Genomic DNA, 25,053 nt, shown 5'->3' with positions numbered 1-25,053 from the left:
TCTTGAAAGCTTAACTTGAAACCTGTCTTAAAACCCTCATTTGAAATCCTACTCCTACCTGAAACTCGAACTTGAAATCCAAACCTTGCCTTCAAACACTTAATTTGAAACCCCGATTCTTCTTCTTCTTCTTCTTCTTCTTCTTCATCATCATCTTCGTCTTCGTCTTCCAGCCAGTTACCGAGACAAACCAGCGCCGCGGTCCATCTAAGATCTCGCCGTGTGGCCTTTGGAGAGGAAATGTCAAATCAGTGTACGCGATAAAGGTCGAGACAAAGATCACAGAAAGATAGAGGGAGGAAAAAAACACCTAGTAGCTAAATTGTTGCTTCTCTGCGCCCTTTGCTAGTCATTTGATCTCATATTGATCGTTCACATTGTAACTCGGTACCAAGATAACATCAAGCCAGCTAGCGTCATGCTAAAGATGCTACAACAAAAAGGAACACTAGACATGCTATACTGTAGTTTATACTGTAGTAAAACACAACACATAACCCAAAATTGTTAAAGTAAATATTAGAATAGTGGGGAATATTTTGTCTTAACTGAAGGAAATTGAAAATCACTGTATACATAACACAATGTGTATAATAACATAATGTATTGACTTTATTTATGTATTTGAGTCATTTTCATGTCATTTGATCAATAACTCTAAAGACATTTGTGTAAGAATAGATTTATGTGTTGCCCTTCAAACTTTAAGGGCATAAGTGCATAAATAAATAAATAACTCCTCATTAAAACCTATTACACTCTTGTCTTTATACAGTTATAATAATGGTAAATGCCATGTTGCCGTTCAGCTGAGTTGAGTCAAAGCGCATAGATTTCAACCAGGTAAATAGACTCAGTTTTGAAGAAAAAAAAAAAAAAAAAAAAAAAGGAGTTTGATGGCATGGGACATTTAATATTTTTCACATTTACCAAAAAATAGCTGTTTAAAATTGGCTAAAATATAAAATCCGGCATTTTAACAAATGTGTTAATTTCATTTATTATTATTATTATTATTATTATTATTTTTAAATATATATGTTAGCATCTTACTATACACAGTACTTTGCCCTCACTTTTTTTTTTTTGGTAACATTACAAAAATGAAGAAAGTAAACCAAAAAGGCCAAAAGTTTTAGATTTTCATTGAGATGATTTGTGTTTGACTTGAGCTGCGCTGCAACACTTTTGGTCTTTGGAGGTTACACTATTGGCAGCCAGCATAGTAATTCTCCAGGTACAGTAAAATGTACCAAAAAAATAAAATAAAAAAGTTTTGCTTCCCTAGCCAGTAAACAGAAGACAACCAGGAACATCAGCAACCTCACAATCGACTATATAGTCCATAAAAGCCTGTTAAACGGCTATAAACCTTTATGATTTGCTAGCGCATTAGGAGTTGTTTTCTGCCGAGTGTCAGAAAGCTTTGTATGCTCTGGGGCTGCTTTGCTACATCTGGCACGGAGTCTCTCTAATCTGTGGAGGGTACAATCAAATCTCAAGACTATCAAGCCATTCCGGACCAAAGAAATGCGATGCCCAGTGTCAGAGAGTTCAGTACGCTCTGGGGCCGCTTTGCTACATGTAGCGTGCGGTGTCTTGAATCTGGAAGGCATTCCGGAGCAGAAATGTGCTCCCGAATGCCAGCAAACCTCCACCGTACTCGTCGGCCTTGACTTGTTGGTTGTTGTCCTGCCCTCCGTCCATCACGGCCGCCTTTCATTTCAGAGCTTTTTGAAATTCAGCCTGTAGAAGTCTCTCTCTCTCTCTCTCTCTCTCTCTCTCTCTCTCTCTGTTGAATTATGCTTTTTGCTTCCCTCTGAAGGCCTGCTGGCCACACTTTCAACATTTTCACAAGTGTCTCGCAGAAGAAGAAAAGCTGAGGAGGAGGAGGAGGATGATGATGTAGTACTCCCCGCCACTCTGCTGTGTTTTTCCTTTCATATCATTTTGTTGTATTTTGAAACTTTTTTTTTTTTTTTTTTTTAAGAATTATAAATGCATAGGGTTACTTCTCAGATGCAGGTCAATGGTCGTAGGTTTGAGGATCTCTCGAGAATTGCGACGACTCGAGCACAGAACAGAACACTTGAATAACGCACTTGCAAATTAACGAGGCGTGAAAATGATTTGCAATCCCGCAATGATTCCTGCCTTTGAGAATTGAGAAAATTGTGAAGAAAAATGTGAAGACCTTTCTCGAGTTGTGACTACTCGACCCCCGAAGAGAACGCTCAAGTAACACACTTGAAGTAACCCATGAAGTACACCGCAGTCAAAACAACCCGCAATCGTGCAATGACTCCTGCCTGTAAGAACGTTTGTTTAATAAACAAAAAAGATCTGTTGTTGCGACTACTCGAGCCCCTTAATAACACACTTTTGCTCATTAATTAGATATGAAAATGACCTGCAATCCTGTAATGATTCCTGCCTTTGAGAACTTAGTTTTCCAAACAAGCACGCTCATTTCATTGCTAATTAACGAAGTACACCGCATTCAAAATGACCTGAGATGATGCAATCTTTCGTGCCTTTGAGAACTTTGTATTTTTAGGACCTATTGAGAGTTTCTACTATGAGAGCACTGAAGAGAACTCTTAAAAAAACACACTTTTGCTATTTAACGAGGTTTTAACACGACCTACAATCTTGCCAAGTTTCCTGCCTTTGAGAAGTTAGTTCGGTTAGTTAGTTGCGACTGCTCGAGCGCAGAAGAGAACCGCTAAATAATGTAGTCAGTGAAAAAGATGTGCAATTATGCAATGATTGTTGTGTTTGTTTTTTTTTTTTAAATCTGTCAAATTGCGACTACCCGAGCGCCAAAGAGAACCGCGGGGCCATTATTAATAGGCGTTTAAGCGCTTATATATTTCTATCTAAATGTCAATGCCGTCGGGAGGACTTCTCCAAATAGAAGAAAAGGAAGAAAAGAGTTTGAATGTAATCCGGCTTTTCGCTAAAATCCTGCTTTTCAATGTCGGATTCATTTAGGACGAGTTATGAATGTGGGTTTTTTGTCATCGAAACTTTGGGCCCGAAAAGTTTGCCTCCTGTAATGGGGAGGCAATAATTGGAAAATGACAGGATTTTTCCATCTTTTTCCCCCCAGGTTGCTGCTTTGTACCCACGCAGCGTGTGCAATGTTGCCGGAACTGAAGTGGGAACGCTGGCAAAGCGAGACAAGGCTCGAAACCCTAATTTAGCTTTTTTTTTTTAAAATTGAAACCATGTTCTCGCCGTGCCTGCGTGGGTTTTCTCCGGGTACTCCGGTTTCCTCCCACATCCCAAAAACATGCAGATTGACAACTCTAAATTTCCCGTAGGTGCGAATGTGAGTGCGAACGGTTGTTTGTTTGTATGCGCCCTGCGATTGGCTGGCGACCAGTTCAGGGTGTACCCCGCCTCCTGCCCGATTGATAGCTGGGATAGGCTCCAGCACGCCCGCGACCCCAGTGAGGGGAGGCGGCTCAGAAATGTGCTGTCACATGACTCTGTTTTACAAATCCAACAGAACGACTCCATTTGACCAATCCAAACGTAGCCGGACAGTCTCATGACCGCGCACAAAGCCAAGTGACACATTTTTCTCCAAACCTGTTGAAATAGTCGAGAAAACAACGGCTGTTTGCCGTCATTTGTTATGTTATGACGATTACTTGTGTTACTGTTTCAGTTCAAGTGATATTCCTGGGCCATATTTCAATTTGCACATTCCCATTTTATCTTTTTGTCTAGTTGACCATCATGCTTTGGTTCAAAAAAATGAATCAGAAGTTACTCACTTGAGTACTTGGTGCTTCAATAGTGTGTGTGTGTGTGTGTGTGTGTGTGTCACTAAATACCTCATTCCTCAAAGTAACAGTACTCTTACTCGAATACAATTTGTGGCTACTCCACCCACCTCTGCCCTTTATAGTTCAAGAATCAGCTGCTTGAAGCTTTATTTCTACCAGTGTTGCATTGCAGAGAGAAAACCGCAACGTCTTCTTCCTCCTCTTCTTCTTCTTCTCCTCCTCCTCCTTTTTGACTAATCAAGATCAAGACGTTGACGCTGAAATAAAACAAGCAGCCGTTCCGCGGGGATGCCTTACGCTCTCCTCATTTTCCCCATTTTCTGCTCTCGCCTCCCGTCCTCCGCTTCCGCTCGACACCTGCAGACGGACGACAGCCGCGACAAACACTTCGTCGCGGTGGCAGGTGTTCGTCGGCGTAATCTAATGAGGATTAGCGGCGCAGGGTGCGTTGGTGCGACGGGGGAGAAGAAACGAACACAAACTCGGGGAAGTTTTGCCAAACTAAACAAACCTGTTTTGAGGAGTTGAAAAAGTTTGCCGTCCGGTAGCGGATCCACGTGGTTTCGGAAATTGATTTCATATGCAACTCGCTGAAGCAATGACGGAAGTGCCCTTGCCCACTGCCGCTGCGGCTTCACTCATTTAGATAATTAGGTGACAGTGACATCGACACGATAGCGTAAAGCTTTTGACTGATGCTCAACTTTGACGTTAAGACGTTAGAATTAGAATTAGAATAGAATTCTGTTTTATACTATTCTTTTTAGACTTCTAGTTTGTCTTGTACCATTCTACTCTTTTCTTGTCTTGACTTTTTTTCCTCCACCTTCTTCAATGCATCTATATTTCCATTTTCATCTATTATTTTTGTCTTGTTACTCTTCAACTTCTCGTCTTCCTCTACTTTTCTGGAGACTTTTGCTATTCTTTGTCTACTCTATTTCTTCTATTCTACTGTTCTGTTTTCATCTTCTTTTTATACCGTTGTTACTAATATTCTGCTATTATTCTTTGTTTTCTCCTGGTCTTCTGAGACTTATATATTCTTCCAGTATTATTTGTCTTCTATTTTTGTTTTACTTCTAATATTCTTCTTGTACTATTATTGTTTGACTTCTACTATCCTTCTACTACTACTGTTCCACCGCTATTCCTATTTTACTCATCGACATCTTTTATTATTGTCATATGTATATATATTTGTATTCTTTCTTTGTTTTCTAATTTTCTTGATACTTCTCCGTCATCTTCTGAGTTGTTTCTTTTCTTGGATTAAATTACAATTAACAGCAAGTTGATCCACCTGACCTCATTTTTGTTTAAAGCTAACAGTGCGACCCTGCGAACAGCAAACGCTGGAAGCGCCTCATCAACGCGCCGCTAATTAATCGGCGGTGACGAGCGATAACGAGGCTTAGCGTGTTAGCTGTTGGTGACAGCTGCCGTTCACCTGCAAAAAAGCGAGTCAGCGGCTGAGGTGTCGCGCCGCTAATGGCTACGAGGTCAATTAGCCACACGTGTCAACAAAAGGTGGAAACATCGTTACATCCCATTAAAAGTGGGATGGCGGAGGTGATGATTGTTCACCTGGAATGGATGCACTTCTGCACCCACAATGTTCAACACTTCAACGAGGTGATTTTTATTCCAATTTTTGACAGATACAATCGCAGCTACTCAAATTGCACTACGTTGTCCCTCTTCAGATATGTTGACTTGTTTGCTAGCAACTATTTTTTTCTCATGTTCAGGAATGGAAAGTCGCTTCGACACATGGTGTGTGGTATGCTTCGGTAAACAAGAATCTCATTCTTGACAACATTGCTGGCGAGATGGAACATATTCATATATGGTGTCGTTGAATATTTGACATGATGCTTTGGGAAAAAAAACAACTATTGATTTAAAAAAGATGGATGAAGAGATGTTTGACGCACTAAAACCCTACGAATATTGAGTAGATGGATGGATGCAGTCGGTGCTTCGCACATAATGTGGTATTCTTTGCAAAACTAGACCCCTATTGATCTTGAATTGATAATGGGCTAGAAGCTTGACATGATGTGGTATGCTTTGGAAAACAATAGCTGAATCGGTATTTGACACTTGGTGTAGTATGCTATTGAAAACTACAACCCTGTTGATCTTGAGTGGATGCATGCATGTTTGACACATGGTGTGGTATGCTTTGGAAAACAAGAACCCTGCGCCATGATTCATTTTAAATCGTACAGGATGCCAGATGATGGAGAAAAAAGTGAAGTGAATTGTAAAATGTGTGAAAAGGTTTGGTATAGTCGAGAGGGCATATTTTATTGTTGTGTTGCTGTGTGTGCGCTTGTGTGACGTGATGACACGCCGCTTACTTGCCAGCCGCCTGTGGAAACACCTTCGTGTCATCTCGTCTAATGCAACTTTCTATCCCCGGGAGTTGAAGCTGAAGCAAAGTTCACAACTTTAAAAAAAAAACAAACAAACAAACAAGGACCTGCGAGCAACAGAGCTTGTTTGGAATTTTAAGTTGGCTTTGGTATGAATGGAGTGAGTCGTTGATTTAGGTTTCTTTTTTCTTTTTTTTTTTTTTTTTTTTTTTAAATGTGTTTTATTTGACAATTTTCTTACAAAAAACAATTGTCCTGGTCAACCAGAGAACACACAAAATGCATACAAAAAAAAAAAAAAAAAACCCTGTACAGTCACTTTTGTCATGTGTCCTAAACATGTTATCTACAACAACCGTGGGGAGGTAACATAATCTTTCGCGTTCGGACATTTGAGACAATTAGGCTAGCTAGCTCGGTGGCGACACATACGAGATAAAAACAAACGTGACACTTTTTCATTTTTTTCTTTTTTTTTTTTTTAACATGACTAACTGTCAAACGACTATGAAGGTCACTGAGAGAGAGGTATATGGCGGACAACTGATTTCGATGGCATGCATGTCTCACAGCTGTCTCTACTCCATACGCAGAATTGAATTCGTAGATCAAGAGATATATATACGCTACCTCTAGCTGCCAAGAGTGAACCCTCAGACTAAGCTTAGCAGCCTAAATCAACCACGAGAGCCACAACTCAAGATTCAGTCCGGACACACTTTGCCGTTTACACATTGTTGAGAATTTGTCGGTAATAAGCACGACTTCTTTTTGGACAACGTCTTGCTGATAAGTTGCTCAAATTCAAAAAACGTGAGGCTGTGAGTATTTGTCGAAAAGTTTGTCTTTTTAGCAAATCGTAAAGCGTGCGATCAAGTAAGCGATATTGTTAGACCTATAATGGCTAAAGTTCTCGTTAGCACACAGTTGTTGTCTGTGCATTATTACAACATTTTGGTGACCATGATGTAGTCTCACTTCACCCCGCTGCCCTCGCTCCTCGCCGACGGTCCCGAGGTACCACAATAAATTTTTTAGGACGAGCGGCGAGCGTAATAGCCAAAGCTAGCTCCGCTTTTCCACAACGAGCTTATTTTTGTACTCTCTGACCCGCGCTGACGGATGAACACTGTCGCCTTGTTGAACGGATATTTTCTGCGTCAGTGCGTTTTAGTCTCGCGATGGCAGCTTACGGGCGCGTTGAAAGTCCTCTGTAAATTGGCCGATTGGGAGACGAGACGCCAAAAACACGTGCTTTGCGATGAGTCGGCTTCAAATGTTAAACGTCACTGTGGTAAAGTCGACTCGTCAACTAAAAGGTTCAACCCCTAAACGACTTTTTTTTTTTAACTTGATTTATGTATGGGATACATAAAGGATCGCTTTTGATTTGAATCATTTGTATTCCACGTTGATTTGCTACTTTTCTAGCTAGATGTCATAGTAAAAGTGCATTCAAATGCTCACAGCCTTTAGTAGAATTTCAGAGGTCTGCAGCTGTGACGTAAACAGGAGAGTTGCTAACATCGTTTCTGAAAACAGAATCGGGTGACAGTATATGAAAGGTGAGGCGGCGTGGGATAATACAGCGTCTAAAGACTCACAGACACTAAATGCGGACATTGACTGAAGAACAGCTTGTGGTTAGCACTGGTGAAGACGATCAACACACACGGGGGGGGAAAAAAAAAAATCGGAAAGCTTTTTTTTACTCTAAAAAAGTGAGCATTGTGCATAGTTCGTCGTGTGGTAACCCCTGGTCAGGTACCTAACTTGCTGTGATAACACGGAAGGGAAGTGCAATCGTGGACAATTGTGTCGCATTGAACACCATTGACACTTTCTCCCAGCGAGACTATCACAACAATTATTTTTTTTAAACACATTGAAAACCCAACACATTGAATCCTCCTTGTTCTGTTATTAAATACCAGCGTCCGGGCCGTTCATTTTTAGTTAAGTCCTACTGATACTCTTGTTTTTATTTTTTATTTTTTTTTACTCATACCTCGCCAACCCAGACCACGGTATTGCCCCTCGTGACGTCCGACACCTCGCAGTGCGGCGTTCTTTGCTTGCCGTTCAGGACGAAGAGGGACTCGGCCGACGGCGTCAAGAGGTACTGTCCAAACGGGCCGCTGGAGACCACCACCCGATAAGGCGCCCCCCAGGGCCAGCTCCGAGGGCCCAGCGGGTCCTTGAGGCCCCGGAGGACCTCGGTGTGTCCCGAGGACAGGTCGGCGAAGAGCAAGTCTGCAGAAGAGTCCGAGGCGGCCACCGCCACGTATTTGTTGGCCGTGACGAAGGAGGGCTGGAAGACCAGGTCCGAGGCGGCGACGGGGTCCTTGACTTCCTGTCGGATGCGCATCTCCCCCTGGAAGGAGACCGTTTGCACCGTCAGCCGAGCGCCGCCGCCCCCACCGCCGGGCGTCACGATGAAGCGGCTGTCCGGCGACACAAAAGCCCGGCCGGTGACGTCGCGGTTGGGGCCCACCACCGCATCGGTCACCGCGTCCACCAGGAGCTGGGCTTTTCCGCCCCGGCACTGGACGAAGTAGACGCCGCTCAGATGCGTGTAGGCCATGCTGGCTGGCACGCAGCTGTAGTCCTTCAGGCTGATGGTCTTGACGCGCCGGAAGGTCTCCAGGTCCACCTTGTGCAGCGCCGGCTCGTCTTGGAGGAAGACAAAGGCGAACCTCGGCGGACAAAGTTCACGACGGAAGGTTAATGGCCTGCCTCACGAATGGTTGGCGGTGATTAATACGTGTCATTAGCGTTCTCATTTGTGTGGAGGGGCTTGGGCTTTTACCTCACGTGAGTGATGATGAGGTTGGTTGGCGGGATGAAGAAGTCGCTGACACGCTGGAAGGAGGTGCGGACGGCGTGATGGACTTCACCCACGCTGGCTTGAGGAATTACCTGGACGGAAACCGGGAAAAAAGTACTGTTGGAAAAATATGTGCCTTTGCACTTATAAAATGCACTGTATGTTAAGAAATAAATAATAATAATATAATTAAATTATATATATATATTTTTTTTAATTACAATTTTTGTTTTTATTACTGTATTGGCTGGCCTTACCTTGCTGACTTCATTGAATCAAAACGCTAATGTTAAAAACAATGTTGAAATATTCACGTCAAGGCAAACTAAGAGGCAGCATTTATATGAGAAAAAAGTACAGGACTGTCATTTCCGTGATAATATTTTTTTTTGGACCATTCATACACCTGTAATGACGAATGAAGGGTTTAATTATCCACACTTCTTTTGTCCCAGATTTTTTTTCCCGATGTATTTTCACACACGTCCACGTCACCACTTCCTGCCTGCGAGATAAGGACGTGGCGCCCCAAGGCGACGTCCTCGTCCATCTTGGCGGCGATAAACATCGTAAAGGTCTCCGCCGCCGCCGTATGAGATGCGACCCTGCCTCGTTTTCACCCGATAACGCGTTTCATTTCGAGATGCTTGTCTCGGAACGTGGTGCAGAAAAAAAGAGACGTCTTTCACTTTACCTGCTGCAAAGTCATCACTTTTTTAAAGACTGTTTATTGAAGTACAGCAAGGAAGTACCTGATGCAACATCTTTGTCCTTGATATAATATCCTATTTATCCTTATATATTATCCAAGGGTCTTTATCTACTCAACTGCACATAGTACTAGGCATCCAGATATTTATTGGGGGGGGGGTGTTAATCGAAAATTGAAAAAACGGTTGAAAAAAATAATAGTTTTTTTAGATACCTAGTTAGTTCATTTTCACAAATAAAACTAGATAACCATAATGGATTTATTAGGGCAGAGGTCTTTTTGTACATAGTGTTTAATGACGTGAAAGCCACTATTTGAAGATTTGTTATTTATTAGTTGGAAAAACATGTTAGATATATAATATTAAGTATGACTATCTTTTACAAATGTGTACAAATAAATGACTTGGCCATAATGAACATCTGACCCATTCTGTATTTGAGAAGTAATACCCTAGTTTTCAGTTGTTGTTTTGTTTTTGCTACTTCCACTGTAAAATTTATTGTTTTGATTTTGGATCATCCTGTCACTGCTATATTTAGAGACAGAGCTTTTTATTCTTCCTTTTTTAAATTTCATTATTTTTTTACAACAACAAGGCATCAAACACACTGCGGCATCTCGCCATAGCCCAGCAGGGGGCCTCCATTCTGGCTGCGCTCGCTCCTGAAAAACCCGCAAAGAACTGATAAATAATCAAAATACAACAAACACCTCCGCTCTTACCTGTCTTTTTATTTTCAATAACATCTCAGCAGCACTCGAGACGACCAAGCATAAAAAAAAAAAAAAAAAACAGGTGACGGAACACAATGCTGGGAGTTAATGCGGTTTCGGCGCGTATTATCATGCGACGGAGGTGCGCTAAGCTTCATTCCACTCGCTTCTCTTTGTTTGCGACTTCATCCTGGGCTTTCATCTGACTCGCTTGCTGCTTTTCACTCACTCACTCACTCACTCACTCACTCACATCTCTCAATTACCTCAACACAACAGAGGCTTAAAAACAGACGACGGAAATCATCTCTAATCGCTTTTACAACATCAATAATTAAGTTGTTGGTTCAAATGTGACTGACTCGCTCTCTAGCGTCTTTCTTTTAAAATGCAGATGAAAATCCTCATCAAAATTGTCAGGTTTGAAAAATAAAGGTCCAGAGGAGGATAATTAAAATATGACTCACTCTCACAGATGAAAATCTTGTTCAGAATTGTCAATTAAAAAAAAAAAAAAAAAAAACTACTCCAGAAGTTGATGGCTAAAATGTGACTGACTCGCGAGGTGCTCTTCACTCACTCGCTAACATCTCTCTTTTCCAGTACAACATCCGAACTATCAAAAACAGATGAAAACAATCGCAAACTAATGAAAATCATCTGTATTTTCATTTTTTTTTTAAATGCGCACCAGAAGTTAAAATGCGACTGACTCACTAACGTCTCTTCACTTGCTCAAAACATCACAACAAATGGAAATACTCTACAGAATTGTCCGCTTCAAAAATACAGCACGGCAAAAGTTGATGGTTAAAATGCAGCTGACTCGCTAGCTGCTCTTTACTCGCTAGCGTGTTTCTTTAACGTCAAAAGACAGATGAAAACCTTTCGAATTGTCAGCTATAAAAAAGAAAACAGCACTCCAGAAGTTGATGGTGAAAATGTGACCGACTCGCTAGCTGCTCTTCACTCGGTTGTTAGCATCTCTCAATTTCTATCAAAACACCAGAACGACCAAAAACCAGATGAAAAGCAGATATATATATATATATCTTTTTAAAACAGCATTCAAGAGGTAGACGATTAAATAAAGTTGAGTTGATGTGACATCTCTGTATTACATTAAAACAAAGCTGCAAATGCAACGGACTAACTAGTGTCTCTTTTTTCCATCAAAACATCCAAAGCAGGTGGAAATCCTCTGTTTTATTTCAACAGTCCTCCAGTAGAAGATGTTTCAAATGTTCCAAAAAGACAGATGCGTGATTGTTATGCAAAGCTACTCTCGGATTTACTTTAATTACACGGAAAGGAATTGTTTTGTCATTAAAAAAAAAAAAAAAATTGTTCTACGCCTCATTTGAGACCGTAAGCTCTGAGTTCTAAACAACAACTGTGCGTAAGTAAACCATTAAAATATGTAATTATGCAGTGTGATGTGACATTTCTATCCACTCATTTTCTGTACTACTCATCCGGTTCAAGGTCACGGATAAGTATAATTTGCTAGAGTATATTTATTTTTAAAAAATGTCACAATTGTAATCTTTATTCCTTGAATTAGCCTACACACAGTGTCTAAAAGTGACCAAAAATGTTCTTTTGAAAATCACCAAAAATGGCATTTTTGACCTCTGCATTTGTTTCAACACGATCTAATGCAACTTTTTACATAAACAGTTCAATTTGAATTACACTACACAATCATCTTTCCCCACTGAAGCGAATGGAAATGTCATTAATCTGTTCTAGCCGCCCCCCAAAAAACAAAAACGTTTTTCATGCGTTTTTGCGTAACATAGCACTATATAATCGTGTCATTTATAAAAACATATAGTAATACCATAGTTTGACAATGTGAAGAATTTTTACATCATGGTTAATGCATTGTGGCGGCTTCTGGTGTGTGTGAGTGTTTTAGTAGAGAGGACAAAGAATATACAGTATGCCTGTGAGTATTGTTATATTGTCTGTCCACGTGTTGCTACCGCGTGTATTCAAATATCCGTTCCCTATGTTATTAGAACACCGCCAGACGGCAATAAGTATTTTCCAAAGCGAGACCTTTTGAGACGACGTCGGCATTTTACAACGGTCCCGCCTTCAGCAACCTTCGGAAACACTCGGCAAACATCGGCGCAAACCCCGTACGTGTTTCTTCTTTTTCAGTTTGGTGTGATCACGTGAGATTTACGGCTCGGGGAACTTGTTCCGAGATCAGCGGTCAGAATCCGACAGAAGCTTTATGTGTGCGCTGTTCTATGTTGAGATTATTGGAGCACACCACACACAAAACTGTTAAGTAAATGCCAGATTTATTGATTTATTTGTCTTCAGGTGTGGGGTCTGCAGCAGATAAAAAAAAAATCTCACAAGATTTGAAAAATCCTTCCGTGTGTACCAGGCCTCATGTCTTATAAGATGACTGACGACGAAGTGAAAAAGTGACAGTAGCTTTAACGTGTTGCTCTGAATGCAAAAAGCGGCGAAGCTCCTCTAAAGAGTCATATGGGGGGGGAAGAGTATCCCACCTTAACGATGCGTTGTAACCATGCAGACGGCAGTAAACACGACACCTCGCTGTAGTTATAATTGCATCTTTGCCTCCTTTGCGCAACCGTCAACATGTTTGTGGCAATTACATGTATAACAACGGTGTCCCCCTTGGCTCAGTTCCCGCATATCCTCGAAGGATTTGCACCACACCTGCAGTCATCTGTAGAGTTTCGTTGTCACCCATCAATTTAGTGTACGAGGTTCAAATTAGGCAGCGATCAGACAAAATCTCCAGAAGAAGTTTGTCTTTGTAGGACCCCTAGAAGTGAGCCCAAAATGAGTCTAAAATGGCTGCTGAAAAGCAAAACAGCAGACTTCCTGTGTGTTTTGATGCATGGGTTCTTGAGACTTTTTTGTGGCCTTACTCATGATTTAGGTTTCTTTTTTTTTTAGGTTTACCGATTTTTTTTTTTGCTGCTAAGGTATACTGGCATCAGGGGCTGCATTTTCAAAACATTTTTGTTTTATTGGCGAGTCAGCAAAGTTTGCTGCTTCAGTGCAATGCCGAAAACTAACATTTCTCACAATTTAGAGTCACCCGTCTCTCTATATGTGGCTCAAATTTGGTAGCAATTGTACAAAATCTCTCACTCGGAGTTTGCTGAGGTTTTATTTTTATTTTTTTATGGGTTTTTTGAACGGCCAAAATTACCCTAAAATTGCCACTTCCAATCAAAATGGTTGGCTTCTTCTGTTTTTGGGGCATGGCTTTTTGAGACTTTTGTTATTGGTCTTTTAGTTATAGACTAGCCTACCAAATTTCACGCTGATCACTGAAACTGTCTTAGAGAGCTAAATTTAAAAAAAATTACATTTTATAAAATGTTTGCGACAAACCAAAATGGCAGATTTCCTGTGTCTTTCCAGGCTAGGCACTTTGAGACTTTTTTGTGGGTCGACTCATGAAACATTTCTCCTAAAATGTCCCATTCCTTAAGTAAAATGGCTTCTGGAGGCTGATTTTCCCCAAAAGCGGGGCCTACCTGCAACGTTGGGTGCGTGCGGTCCATGTCGCCCCACGTTAGCACCCACACTTGGTCATGTGACTTGTCGTAGAGCATCTTCACTGGAAACGGATCTGTGGCTACTGCCTGGGGAACAAAGACCACAAAGGATGGACTGGTTTTAATACTGATTTGGCGATTTTAGGACTGCTACCAAGGAGGATTTCATCGGCGAACTACCACATCGGCCGTTTTTGAGACATTAACCTTTTATGATGGGTAGACATTATTCCAAGGTTGTTGCAAAATTTTATCTGGATCTGATCTGGACTGCACATTTGGTAGCAATGTAAACATAAGCTAATTTGAGAATAAGGCTGTACTACTGTAATTGAGCTAAATGTTGACTGTATGCAGGGTCAAAAGCTGTACCGAGTTTACTCCGGATCTGATCCACATTGAACATTTGGCAGTGATACAAACAACATAATTTTAGAATAAGGTCGTAACATAACAACGTGATGATGAAAATGATCAATCAACAAATTGGTGAATTCAGCAAAATTAACTACATATAGGGCTCTGAAGAATTTAAATGCCAAACCAAATTGAATCCAAATCCGATCCAAATTGCACATTTGGCAGCAATGTAAATGACAGAATTTCAGAATTAGGTTATGACATACCAACATAATGATGAGCGATGAATAAACGAAATACTTATTTCGGACTAATTTGCGACATATGCAAGGTTAGCAGCTGGGACGGGATGTAAACACATCAAATCTCATTTAACAAGATGGTTAGCAACAGCGTGTATCTATGCCAAATCTCAGATTTGATTAAATGTTAGTTATCATTTTCATAAATATATATTATTTTACATTTTCCTTCATAAAAATAATAACAACAAATGGCTTCAAAAGTTTGGGAAAGGCTGATTTACTGTCGACGGTAAGCTTGGGGGAGGTCTGCTCTTTCTCTCTCTCGCACTCCCTCTCTCTTTCCCTCTCTTTCTCTCGCTCTCGCTCTCTCTCTCTCTCTCTCTCTCTCTCTCTCTCTCTGAGTACTTAACGATTTATATGTTTTGGTTGAGCAGTTAAACAAAGGTCAAGAAAAACTCAGCCAGGCCTTTCAGTAAGGTGTTGACCGGATGAGCCACTAGCGTCCATCTAACATTTTGCCTGACATTTGGAAAGAATTGATTTTAGTGGGCAGCAGATGTCCCATCATGCCAACACGGACGTGCTAAACGTGCTCAGCTGGTCGGGACGGTGATGGATAGAGCCGATATAGACTAGGGGGGGAAGGAGGATGGAGAATGAATTACAGTAAAAAGGCAGACGAGAGAGGAGACAAGAAGGGTCAGCAAGCAGGAATAACACAATCCATTAACCTGCTTCTGCGTGGCTGCACAGCGAGTTGCTGACACCCACCAGCGAAAATGGATTAAATCCACTTTTTGCCTCAAAGTTCGACACAAAATACCACATGATGACAATGTGACAAAAAGTCAATCGACGTTTTTTTGTGCATTTCTTAAAATAAAACGTCCATCCGTCCATCCATTTTCTTTACCGATTATCCTCACAAGGGTCGCGGGAGTGCTGGAGCCAATCCCAGCTATGATCGGGCAGGAGGCGGGGTCCACCCGGAACTGGGTGCCGGCCGATCGCAGTAAAATAAAACACTCAAATGTTACAGAACTCACTCGTTCCATAACTTTCATTTTTCATACTTTCAAAACATTTTTTTAATATGACTGATGCATTTTCATGGTTGGCAGTTGTTTTGTATTGCAAAATGGATTAAATCAATTTTTCGGCTCAAAATTCAACACAAAATATCACAATGTAAATGTGTGTGGGGGGGGGGGGGGGGGGGGGACCCACTTTGGAAAATTCATTAAAAATAAAACAGTCAAATATTATATTTGCATATGTACAGTACATTTCCACATCTGGAACCTGATAACTGAACTTTAATTAATATTTTTATTTTAAGTACATTTGCAAAACCTTTAAAAATAACATTAAGAACTTGTCATTGATGGCAAATTTTTTTTAAAAATACACTTTGGAATAAATCTTTAAAATGATGGCTTTACAACCTAATTCCAAAATGGATTAAATTAATTAAGATTGTGTCACAAAATTAGGTGCAAAATATTACATGATTTAAATGATGATTGAAAATTTTTAAAAATGTATTAACAATAAAACACTCAATTATTACATGTGCGTATGTACCGGTGCTTTAAATGCACCATGAACTTCAATCAGTATTTGCATTTTTAATACATGTGCGACATTTTCTAGAACAATTTTGATGACTTGTCATAGTTATAGAGAAGTTTGAAGGGGGAAAAAAAGATATTGAATACATTTTGGAAAAAAGCTTTTAAGTGAAAATGGAATTCTCTCCCCATCAGTTTAACCTTTTGCACTTCCCATCATGCATCAGCTCCCAGGGAGGCTTTGAAATCAACTCGTGGAGGAGAACTGTTCCCGGAGGGCGTTTTTTTTTCCGACCCACCTGCACCACCCGCTGTGCTTGGATGTCCACCACCAGGAGTCGGCTCTGGAGGGGCTGGCTTACGTAGACGTACTTCTCGCGGACGTTGACCGCCGACGACCACACGCAGCGCTGGGGTGACGGACCCTCGCCTTTGGGGCACATCTCCTCCTGCCAGGGGCGTCGGACGTGAAGGGAGGTGGAGGAGAGTGAAAAAAAACAACAACTAAATTAGCAGGTGGCCATGTTATATTTATGACAAACCCCCTTGGGGGGTTTGTTTTTCTCTTCTCGTAATCTTTCAAAACAGGTTTTGCTGTACACAAGGAGTTAACGGTTGTTTTTTCTTCAATAATAGTATTTTTTTGAAGGTTGGCTAAATTAGCAAGCAGCCGTGTTGGAAAAGTTCACACCGTTTGATTGTTGTCTCTTCTCGTAATCTTGAAAAGGAAGTTGCACTGTACATTAGGTGTTAGCGGTTGTCTTGTCGACAGTCCTAATGGTCAGAAAGACGGCTGAAAATAGCGGGTAACCACATTTACAACAGATTCGCAAAGTCTGCTTGTTTTCTCTTTCAACTGTTGATACTTGTCATTTTAAGTGCAAAAAAAGTACAACTGAATGCTAAGAGTTCAGTGTTGATGAAAGGTGGCTAAAATCAGCAAGTAACAACATTGGAGCCATGACAACTTAACATGGTGTTATTGTTTTCTCCTCATCATAATCTCATAATACAAAGTTATGCTGTATACGAGCAGCGAACTGTTGTCTTTTGTTCAGTCGTAGTGTACAGAAAGATCGAAGAATTCACAGGTAACTGCAGATTTCTGACAAATTCACACCGTGTGCTTGTTTTCTCTTCGCCCTTTTAATCTTATAAGTAGCATTTCAATATAGTTCCTTGTCATTTTTTGTGCAAAAATAGTTCAAACTTTACACTACATGTTAACTGTTAACTCTTTTGGAACACCGGCAAGGGTGATTGTTTTCTCTTCAGTAGCGCGTTTCTTTCTGTTCTCATAACCTTTTTTTCTCCTTATGATCTCTCAGTAAGCCTTTGCCGTTTCTCTTCTCATAATCTTTTAAGCAACCTTTTACCACTGTTCTTCTCGTAATCTTTTAAGTAACGCTTCACCGTTTCATCTTCTCGTAACCTATCGCCTCACATTTCCGTCCTTCTCGTAATCTTCGAAGTCAAATTTGACCGTTTCTCTTCTCATAATTTTCACAGTAGCGTTTTACTGCCGCGACTTGTCATCTTAAGTGCACATGTAAACACTTGAAGTGTAATCGTGGCGTCCTCGCTGTTGTCTGCCTACAGCCAACTCCCTCGCTGACAAGCATCACGCGCGCATTCGGGTTGGGCGCGGAGAGCGTTTAAAGTGCAGCGGGTGCCGTTCGCGGCAGCAACTCGCTAACGTGCGGCTTATTGACTTTCTATTGATCTCTAATACAATCACAGGGGGCCCCCCAATCCCTTTACGGAACAAGTACTTTTTACCACATAAAGCCCATTGTTCCACTAACCGCCCGAGTATCGACTGTGTACAGTCTATACTAAAGGATGCGAGTAATCCTATTAAATTTGGAGGTGTTAGGCGGCGGCCCACTCTGAATACATGAAGAGAGGTTGGTGACACGTTGCACTGCACATTCGATAATCCTGTCAGGATGCAGGGACAGCAAATCAAGACCTGTTACAAAGTTCAAGATCACTGGTAGTAGATTTGTTTCAAATGATGGGAAGTAGAGGAAGTAGTAGAAGTAGAAATATTTATACTTACTACTTAAGTAGACTTGATGGATATCTGTACTTACTTGAGTATTTAGTTTTCGAGCAACTTTTGACCTTTCCTCCCTTCAGCTGAAAACATTTATTTGTACTTCCTACTCTTTAGTGAAACAGCTACAAGTACCTCTACGTTCAACAGTGTCTTTATATATATATATACATACATATATATATATAAACATCAGTACTTCTACTTAAGTACAGAGTGTGAGTACTTTTGTCACCTTGGATCAAAAAAACAAACAGGAATTACGTATGTGGCGACGATCCTGTCGGTGCGCTTGATTTGCCGGCGGATCTCGCACTGGCTGGGCTGCAACAGCGTGATGCCCTCGTCGGAAAACACGTAGAACATGTTGCCCACGCTCAGACCTGGAGAACAATGCGGGGAACATGAAGCAAGTGGCTCAAGGGGGGGGGAAGGATTAGGTCATATTAATTAACACCAAAGCTTCTTGGTACTGTAAGTAACCGAACAAAATCGATTCAGTCGCCTCATTATAAAATTCAACTACAAGTTCTCCTGAGAACAGGGTGCCGGGGGACAAGATGTCTGTTAGTGTGCTAGCCCGTTAATCCCAAAAGCTAGTGGGTGTGGAGAGAACATTTTCCTAAACACTCAGCCAATCCTAACCCTACCAACCTGAACCCTAAACCCTAACCCAACTAATTAAGACACTTTTCCTCACACCAAGATCAGGTTTTAAAAGCCAACATCTGGTGCACCAATAAATCCAGGCTAATTTGGAACTCATAGAATCCTTTTATTGACATGAAACATTCTCAATGGGTGCCACAATTGTTTTGATGACGTCAGACATCCGCGTCGTCAGGGTACATCAGCTCGCCCCCAGGTGGGTGTTCATTCGCGACTTCTATCTTTCTGCATTCATTCATGCAAAGAGAAAATAGCGGCACGATGTAAAGGCTATTGTACGAGCATCATTAAGTAGGATCTTGCGCGTCTTAAACACACGCCGATGCGTACAGAAGATAGAACCCCATGCCGTATGCTCGCTTGTCAGCTTGTCGACACATCACATTTATTACAACACAGCAAGTGTATATTTGTAAGAACACAGCGAGTGTACGCTGCCTAACGGCCCGAAACTGACAATAAGCCACGGTGGATGCTGTTTTCCCGTTGATAAATGTCCACAAAGCACTCACGCTGGCACACTGTAAAACACGTTTTAGCACGCCATAAACAGCAGTAAGTCTCATATCGAAACAGGGAGACCGGCAGTGTTGTTGTTTTTGTGTTTATAATATACACACAGCATCCAGACAGGATTGGATGGTTTCCGCAACAGTGGAGCTGCGAGCGCTAGGTATGAAAAAAAAAAAAAAGAGGCTGATTGTGTGCGAGCGGTAGTTGATGAAACGCACCCCGGGCAGTGTACGAGGCGAAGGGGAGAAAAAAAGCTGGCGAGCTGGTGTTTCTTGTGGACAACACAACAGAACACGTATACTGTAATTTGCTTTCACAGGCCCAGGAGCGCTGCGCCGCATGCCAACTTAATCACATGAATACAAAAGGAGTTGAGATGTATTTACCTTCCTCCCGCCACAGAATATTTGCAACTGTAAGACAAAAGGAAGACATCAACTTTAAACTGAGTTGGCTTGTCTACTGAGGACGACTGTATCTAAAAAAATGTAAAAAAAAAGACAACTACAGTGAATCCTCGCATTCGCAAACTCACGACTCACAATTTGTTTCTGTAGAACGTAACTACAGCTATTGGCTAAAAAATGCATTTAATTGTCTCTTTCCAAATCAAAACGGCGACCGACGCCTTGCACCTTGCATTTTTTTTCAAAATCAAATAATCTGTAAGCTATTTATTTTCAAGGGTACTGTAAGATAAGTTGAGAATGATATTCAAGTATTTTGGGAACATAGTTAGGGTTTAAACTATTAATATTAAACGTACTATTCGCGGCAGGTCTTGGTCCCAAACCCCTGCGAATAGCAAGGGTACACTGTACACAACAATATTCCCCTTCTTATGAGGTCACTTCGAGTATTTTCTTACGCGTCTTCTTGGCGGAGTCCTCAACAAACAGCGAAGAGATGTCCTCGTCCACGCCCACCTCATTCTTGGCGATGCAGGTGTAGGCGCCAGTGTCCTCGTAGCGGACGCTGCCGATGAACAGCTCGCTGCCGTTAGCTAAGAGAAAGGAAACCGAAGAAGACGTTCAACCAATGAGCAGAACCCAACCCAAAGAAAGGCAAGAGATGTTGTCTCATTGCTACCAGATTTGAAACCAGTATGCGGAACTGATGGGCGAAGCTAAATTGCACAACGGGATTTTCCACCATAGTGTGTGGGCTGAGCTTGACGGCAAAGTTCAGTAACCTTCTCACAGGAGAAATAACGGATCGCTTCCATATTCTGACTGAGTATAATAGACGATGTTAAATTGCCAAGCATATGCGTTTTCATAGGCTACCTTTGAATCTCGTCATGGGTAACGTCTGAAGGGTTAGGTCATCATCAGAGGCCGTGTGATGCGCAGCTATGCTCCGATCTTCCGTCGAAGTGGCGCTTTGATGACGAGACGCCACACAGCAGGGGCATCACAGGACCTCTTTGCCGATGACGGCGGCCGCGCGTGGGCCGGGATCATCGAAACGCAGCTCCAGCACTTTCGTACTTTTCTAGAAACATCTATGGAGTGAACTCTCTCAGAAGCATGACTCACTTCTCACCCTTACCACCCTGCCTCTGTCTGGTACAGGCCTTCATCATTTGAAGGCACATAAGACCCACGTTCCATGCCCGAAAAGACACAGGAGACCGGCAATTGTCTGCATTTTGGACAAACCTTGAAGACAAACTGGTCCTCGAGATATTGTCCGATTGCTTCCAAATTTGAACGCAGTATACTAGGAACGTGGACGACGCTAAATTTGTAAAGGATTTGAGTTTCCCTCATTGTGTGTTGGGGGAGCATGGTGGTGACGTTTGATTACCTGCCATAAAACAATAAAAAGTGCATTTTAAAAAAGAAATAAAAAATCAGCGACCTAAGGTGCTGCTTTCACTGAGCAACATACAATTCGGTAGACATCCCGATAACAGCATGCGATAACGCGCGCTAGAAAAAAGCGCTTTAATTACATCCAAAGCAGTTACGCTCTCATTTTTTCTGGCAACATTTTGAATTAACCATTCATTAAATTAGCAGGGTTTTTTTTTTTTATACACACTCTGCAGGCTAGGTGGTTGCAATGGATTTTAATTGAGCTTTTAATTCAGTATGACAAATAATGTGTGCTGGACCTTGCAGGACCTTTGGGGGACTGCTACTGGGATCTAATTGATTTGTTTATGCTCATGTTCATGTAATTATCTTTATAGTTACCTTACATTATTAGAATACAAATGTAAACAGGCTTGAAACCCAAACTTGAAACCATAACCCTGGCTTCACACCTTAATTAAAAACACCGACCTAGGCTTGAAATCCAAATTTGAAATTCTACTTTTAAACCCTTAACTTTGTGTCAAACACCAACCAAGGCTTGTAACCTGAACTTAACCTGAACTTAACCTGAACTTAAAACCCCACTTTTGAAACTGTAACCTGAACTTAAAACCCCACTTTTGAAACCCTCACACTTGTTTAAAACCCTAACCCAGGCTTTAAATTAAAATTTAAAACCAGGGTTAGGTTTTAAAATGAAGTTGAATTTGTTCTTTGACCACAGTTGTAACTAAAAACACTCACATTTCAAATCATCTTTCCTTGTTGAAATGTATAAAAACCACCCAAAATCATCAAAACAATATTTATAACGTTTTTTTTTTTTAATGAAAACAAATATATAATTCTACAGTATTGTAATTTATAAAAACGTACAGTACTAATAACAATTAAATAGAATGTCAATATTGAAACAGTTTGTGCATCTTAATTTCATGTATTCATTTTCCTTCTGGTGTGTGTCTTGGCCACCAGAGGGCAATCAAATACACGCAAATGCATACATGAAGAATATGGTCACAACTGCTCAGTAAGCTGCAATAATATTAGTTATTTTTCACAGAGGATAAAGAATATATATATATATATATATATATATATATATAGAGAGAGAGAGAGAGAGAGAGAGAGAGAGAGAGAGCGAGAGAGAGAGAGAGAGAGAGAGAGAGTACTGTTCTATTGTCCATTTACACGTGTTGCTGCACTGTTTGTGTTAAAATATCCATTGCCTGAAGCCTTACAACACTGCAACATTGATGCTGTTTGTTAGCCCATATATGGCATTTTGTATTGTGTGTGAGCATTAAGATAAATTGACATTCCTAGGGCAAAGTTACGTTAAATACACAATGTGTAATTCTATTTGTTATTGTTGTTAGTTTGACAGTAAACTTTTCATCCACCGCCTGGCGCTCGTATCTCAATGTTTTGAGATACAAGTCAAAGATAAAATTGGTTGGGTGATGGCTCATATCTGGGAAAACTTGTAAGTTGGGTCACTCGTAAGTCAAGGCACCTCTGTATGAGGAAAAAAATGGTGGTACTGAGAATGTACAACCTTTTGGAATGTTTTTCAACCTGCACTTTGTGGAAAAAAAGGGAAATTGAAGGGTTCAAAAAATGCATTCTTTTATACTAATGACAAGAACTGTTCAAAACTTTATGCCGTAAAAGAGGCAAAATACATTTTTTAAAGAATTACGGAATATGTCGGCCACTAACAAGCTGAAAGGGTAGTAAAAATCAAACAAGGCCTGAGGGTTTATTAATAAAAAAGCTGGCCATAAAAAGCCAACAGTGGAGTCTGGTGGGGGAAAAAACTGGTATTGGAAGTGGTTTATCCTACCTTTGAGAGAAAGTTGCTTGGCAGAGCGCAGCTGCAGCTCCACGCCGTTCTTCAGCCACACCAGCTTGGGATCGGGGATGCCGTCGGCGTGGCAGTGCAGGCTGGCAGACACGCCGGGCTCCTGGGCCTGCGTCTCCGGGTACACCAGGATCACCGGAGGCACTGGAACGCACAAACAAGAGAGAGGAGTGAGGGAGGGAGGGGGCGAGGGAGTAAGACCACCAGCGACGTGGAATCACTTTCACGGCGGCGTGGAATGGATTCACACGGCCGAGAGCTCAGGGGCGGCTTTATTGCGCTTGCTGCATGAAAAAAATGTTGGACGACTTGGCGGCGCCCGAGGGAGGAAACGCTGTGAGAGAATGTAGTGGATGAATGACACCTGCAGTTTGCAAAAGCACCTCAGAGCCTGACAAATTCCTGCCTTTTTTTCGTCAGAGTGTTGGCATTTATGCAAGGGAAGGATGAACAACTATAATAAGCAAAGAAGACTCTCCAACAAAAATGACCACAGTACTTTTGGCAATACACCAACCACATAATCTTCGAGACCCCAATGTGTCTTCATGCCGCTTTTATCGACTTCTTTTATACTGCTTGTGAAAACAAAACATTTTAAAATCTGGCTGTTGCTGCAATGCGGGGACAAAGTGGTGCTGGAAATATTCGGCTTTCCGAGGTCGTCCCGCACAGTCCGAAGTAAGGAAACAAGTGAGCAAGACGAGCAGGAACGTAAGGGAGCGAGGGCACAAGGGAAGGTAGTCAACAAGGGAAGTAATGAAAAAAGAGAACAAGGACACAAGGAGAAAGGCACGTGTAAGGTAACAATCGAGTAAGGTTGCATTAGAAAAAAAGGAAAATGAAAGGTCGCAAGGATACAAGGGAGAAAGGGAAACAAAAGAAAAGGGAGGTAAGGATTTAAGGAAATACAGGGGGGGAAAAGGATACATGGGAGCAAGGATACAAGGAAGAAGGAAAACATGACCATAAGGTAACAAGGACGGAGGAACTATCGATGGAAACATTGGAAACGAGGAAACAAGGCAGCAAAGCAAGAAAAGAAACAAGGGAGTAAGGAAACAAGGAAATAGCAAAGTACAAGATAAGAAAGGTGCAAGGCGGAGCAAGAAAACAACAGAAGAATTAAAGCAAGGATGCAATGAAATAAGGATGCAAGGGAAGGGAGGAAAAACAGGAACGAGGGAAGCAATAAAGCGAGGAAACAAGGGAGTGAGGATGTAAGGGGAGAAGGGGAGCAAAGAAGCAAGGAAAAGGACTGAGGAAACAAAGGGGCAATTACAAAAAAGATGGAAGGAAACAAAGATTGCAAAAAAACAAGGGACTAAGGTAACAAGAGAGTAAGAAATGGAATGAAGCAAGGAAACAAGAGAAGCAAAGGAAACAAGGAGTAATGAAGCAAGGGGTGACGAGAAAAAGGACACAATGAAACAAAGGTAGTAAGGTAACGAGGGATTGAGGAAGGAAATCATTCAGGGTAAACAAGAAAACTAAGGGAAGCAAAGGAAACGAGTGCAGGAGTGAGGAAGCAAGGGGGGCAAGTGAACAAGGATGCAAGGGAACAAGGTTTAGCAAGGGAAGCAAAGAAACGAGGAAGTAAGGATGCAAATAAAGCAAGAAAACCAGGGAAGCAAAGGAAATGAGGAAGTAAGGAAGCAAGGATACTGGGGGGCAAGTGAACAAGGAGGCAAGGAAACAAGGGCAGCAAGGAGTAAGGAAGGAGATAAGGAAGAAAACAAGGACATGTCATGTCAAAGTAGGAATTAGTTGATAAGAAAGTGGTCCCGACTGACCGTTGACCTGCAGCACGTGCGTCTGGTGGAGGTCCTCGTATCCGTAGGCATGGCAACTGTAGTTCCCCATGTGAATGGTCGTCACCTTGGTGATGTACAGCGAGCCGTCATCCCCGAAGTCCTTCGACACACATAGGAGGGCAGATGGGAAATTAAGTGGCG

At 41.6% G+C, this 25,053-nt stretch overlaps 1 protein-coding gene across 4 annotated transcripts in view; it reads right to left on the bottom strand.

Annotated features, from left to right (window-relative positions):
• Positions 1-6,632: 6,632 nt before the first annotated feature.
• fstl4 (follistatin-like 4) overlaps positions 6,633-25,053 on the bottom strand; it is a 115,715-nt gene continuing 97,294 nt past the window's right edge. For all 4 annotated transcript variants that reach the window (XM_061703020.1, XM_061703021.1, XM_061703022.1 and 1 more), the window contains 9 exons: positions 24,892-25,012; positions 23,081-23,242; positions 20,280-20,414; positions 19,798-19,824; positions 18,494-18,612; positions 16,470-16,619; positions 13,974-14,081; positions 8,988-9,097; positions 6,633-8,874 (listed from right to left, as the gene is read on the bottom strand). In XM_061703020.1, coding sequence (XP_061559004.1) covers positions 8,181-8,874; positions 8,988-9,097; positions 13,974-14,081; positions 16,470-16,619; positions 18,494-18,612; positions 19,798-19,824; positions 20,280-20,414; positions 23,081-23,242; positions 24,892-25,012 — 1,626 coding nt within the window. In that variant the 3' untranslated portion in view covers positions 6,633-8,180. The remainder of the gene's footprint in view (positions 8,875-8,987; positions 9,098-13,973; positions 14,082-16,469; positions 16,620-18,493; positions 18,613-19,797; positions 19,825-20,279; positions 20,415-23,080; positions 23,243-24,891; positions 25,013-25,053) is intronic.

Source organism: Phycodurus eques, chromosome 17 (genome assembly GCF_024500275.1).
Source record: "Phycodurus eques isolate BA_2022a chromosome 17, UOR_Pequ_1.1, whole genome shotgun sequence".
Lineage (NCBI taxonomy): Eukaryota > Metazoa > Chordata > Actinopteri > Syngnathiformes > Syngnathidae > Phycodurus > Phycodurus eques.
Note: the sequence above shows the minus strand (reverse complement) of the source record. Positions and strands in the feature narration are given on the sequence as shown.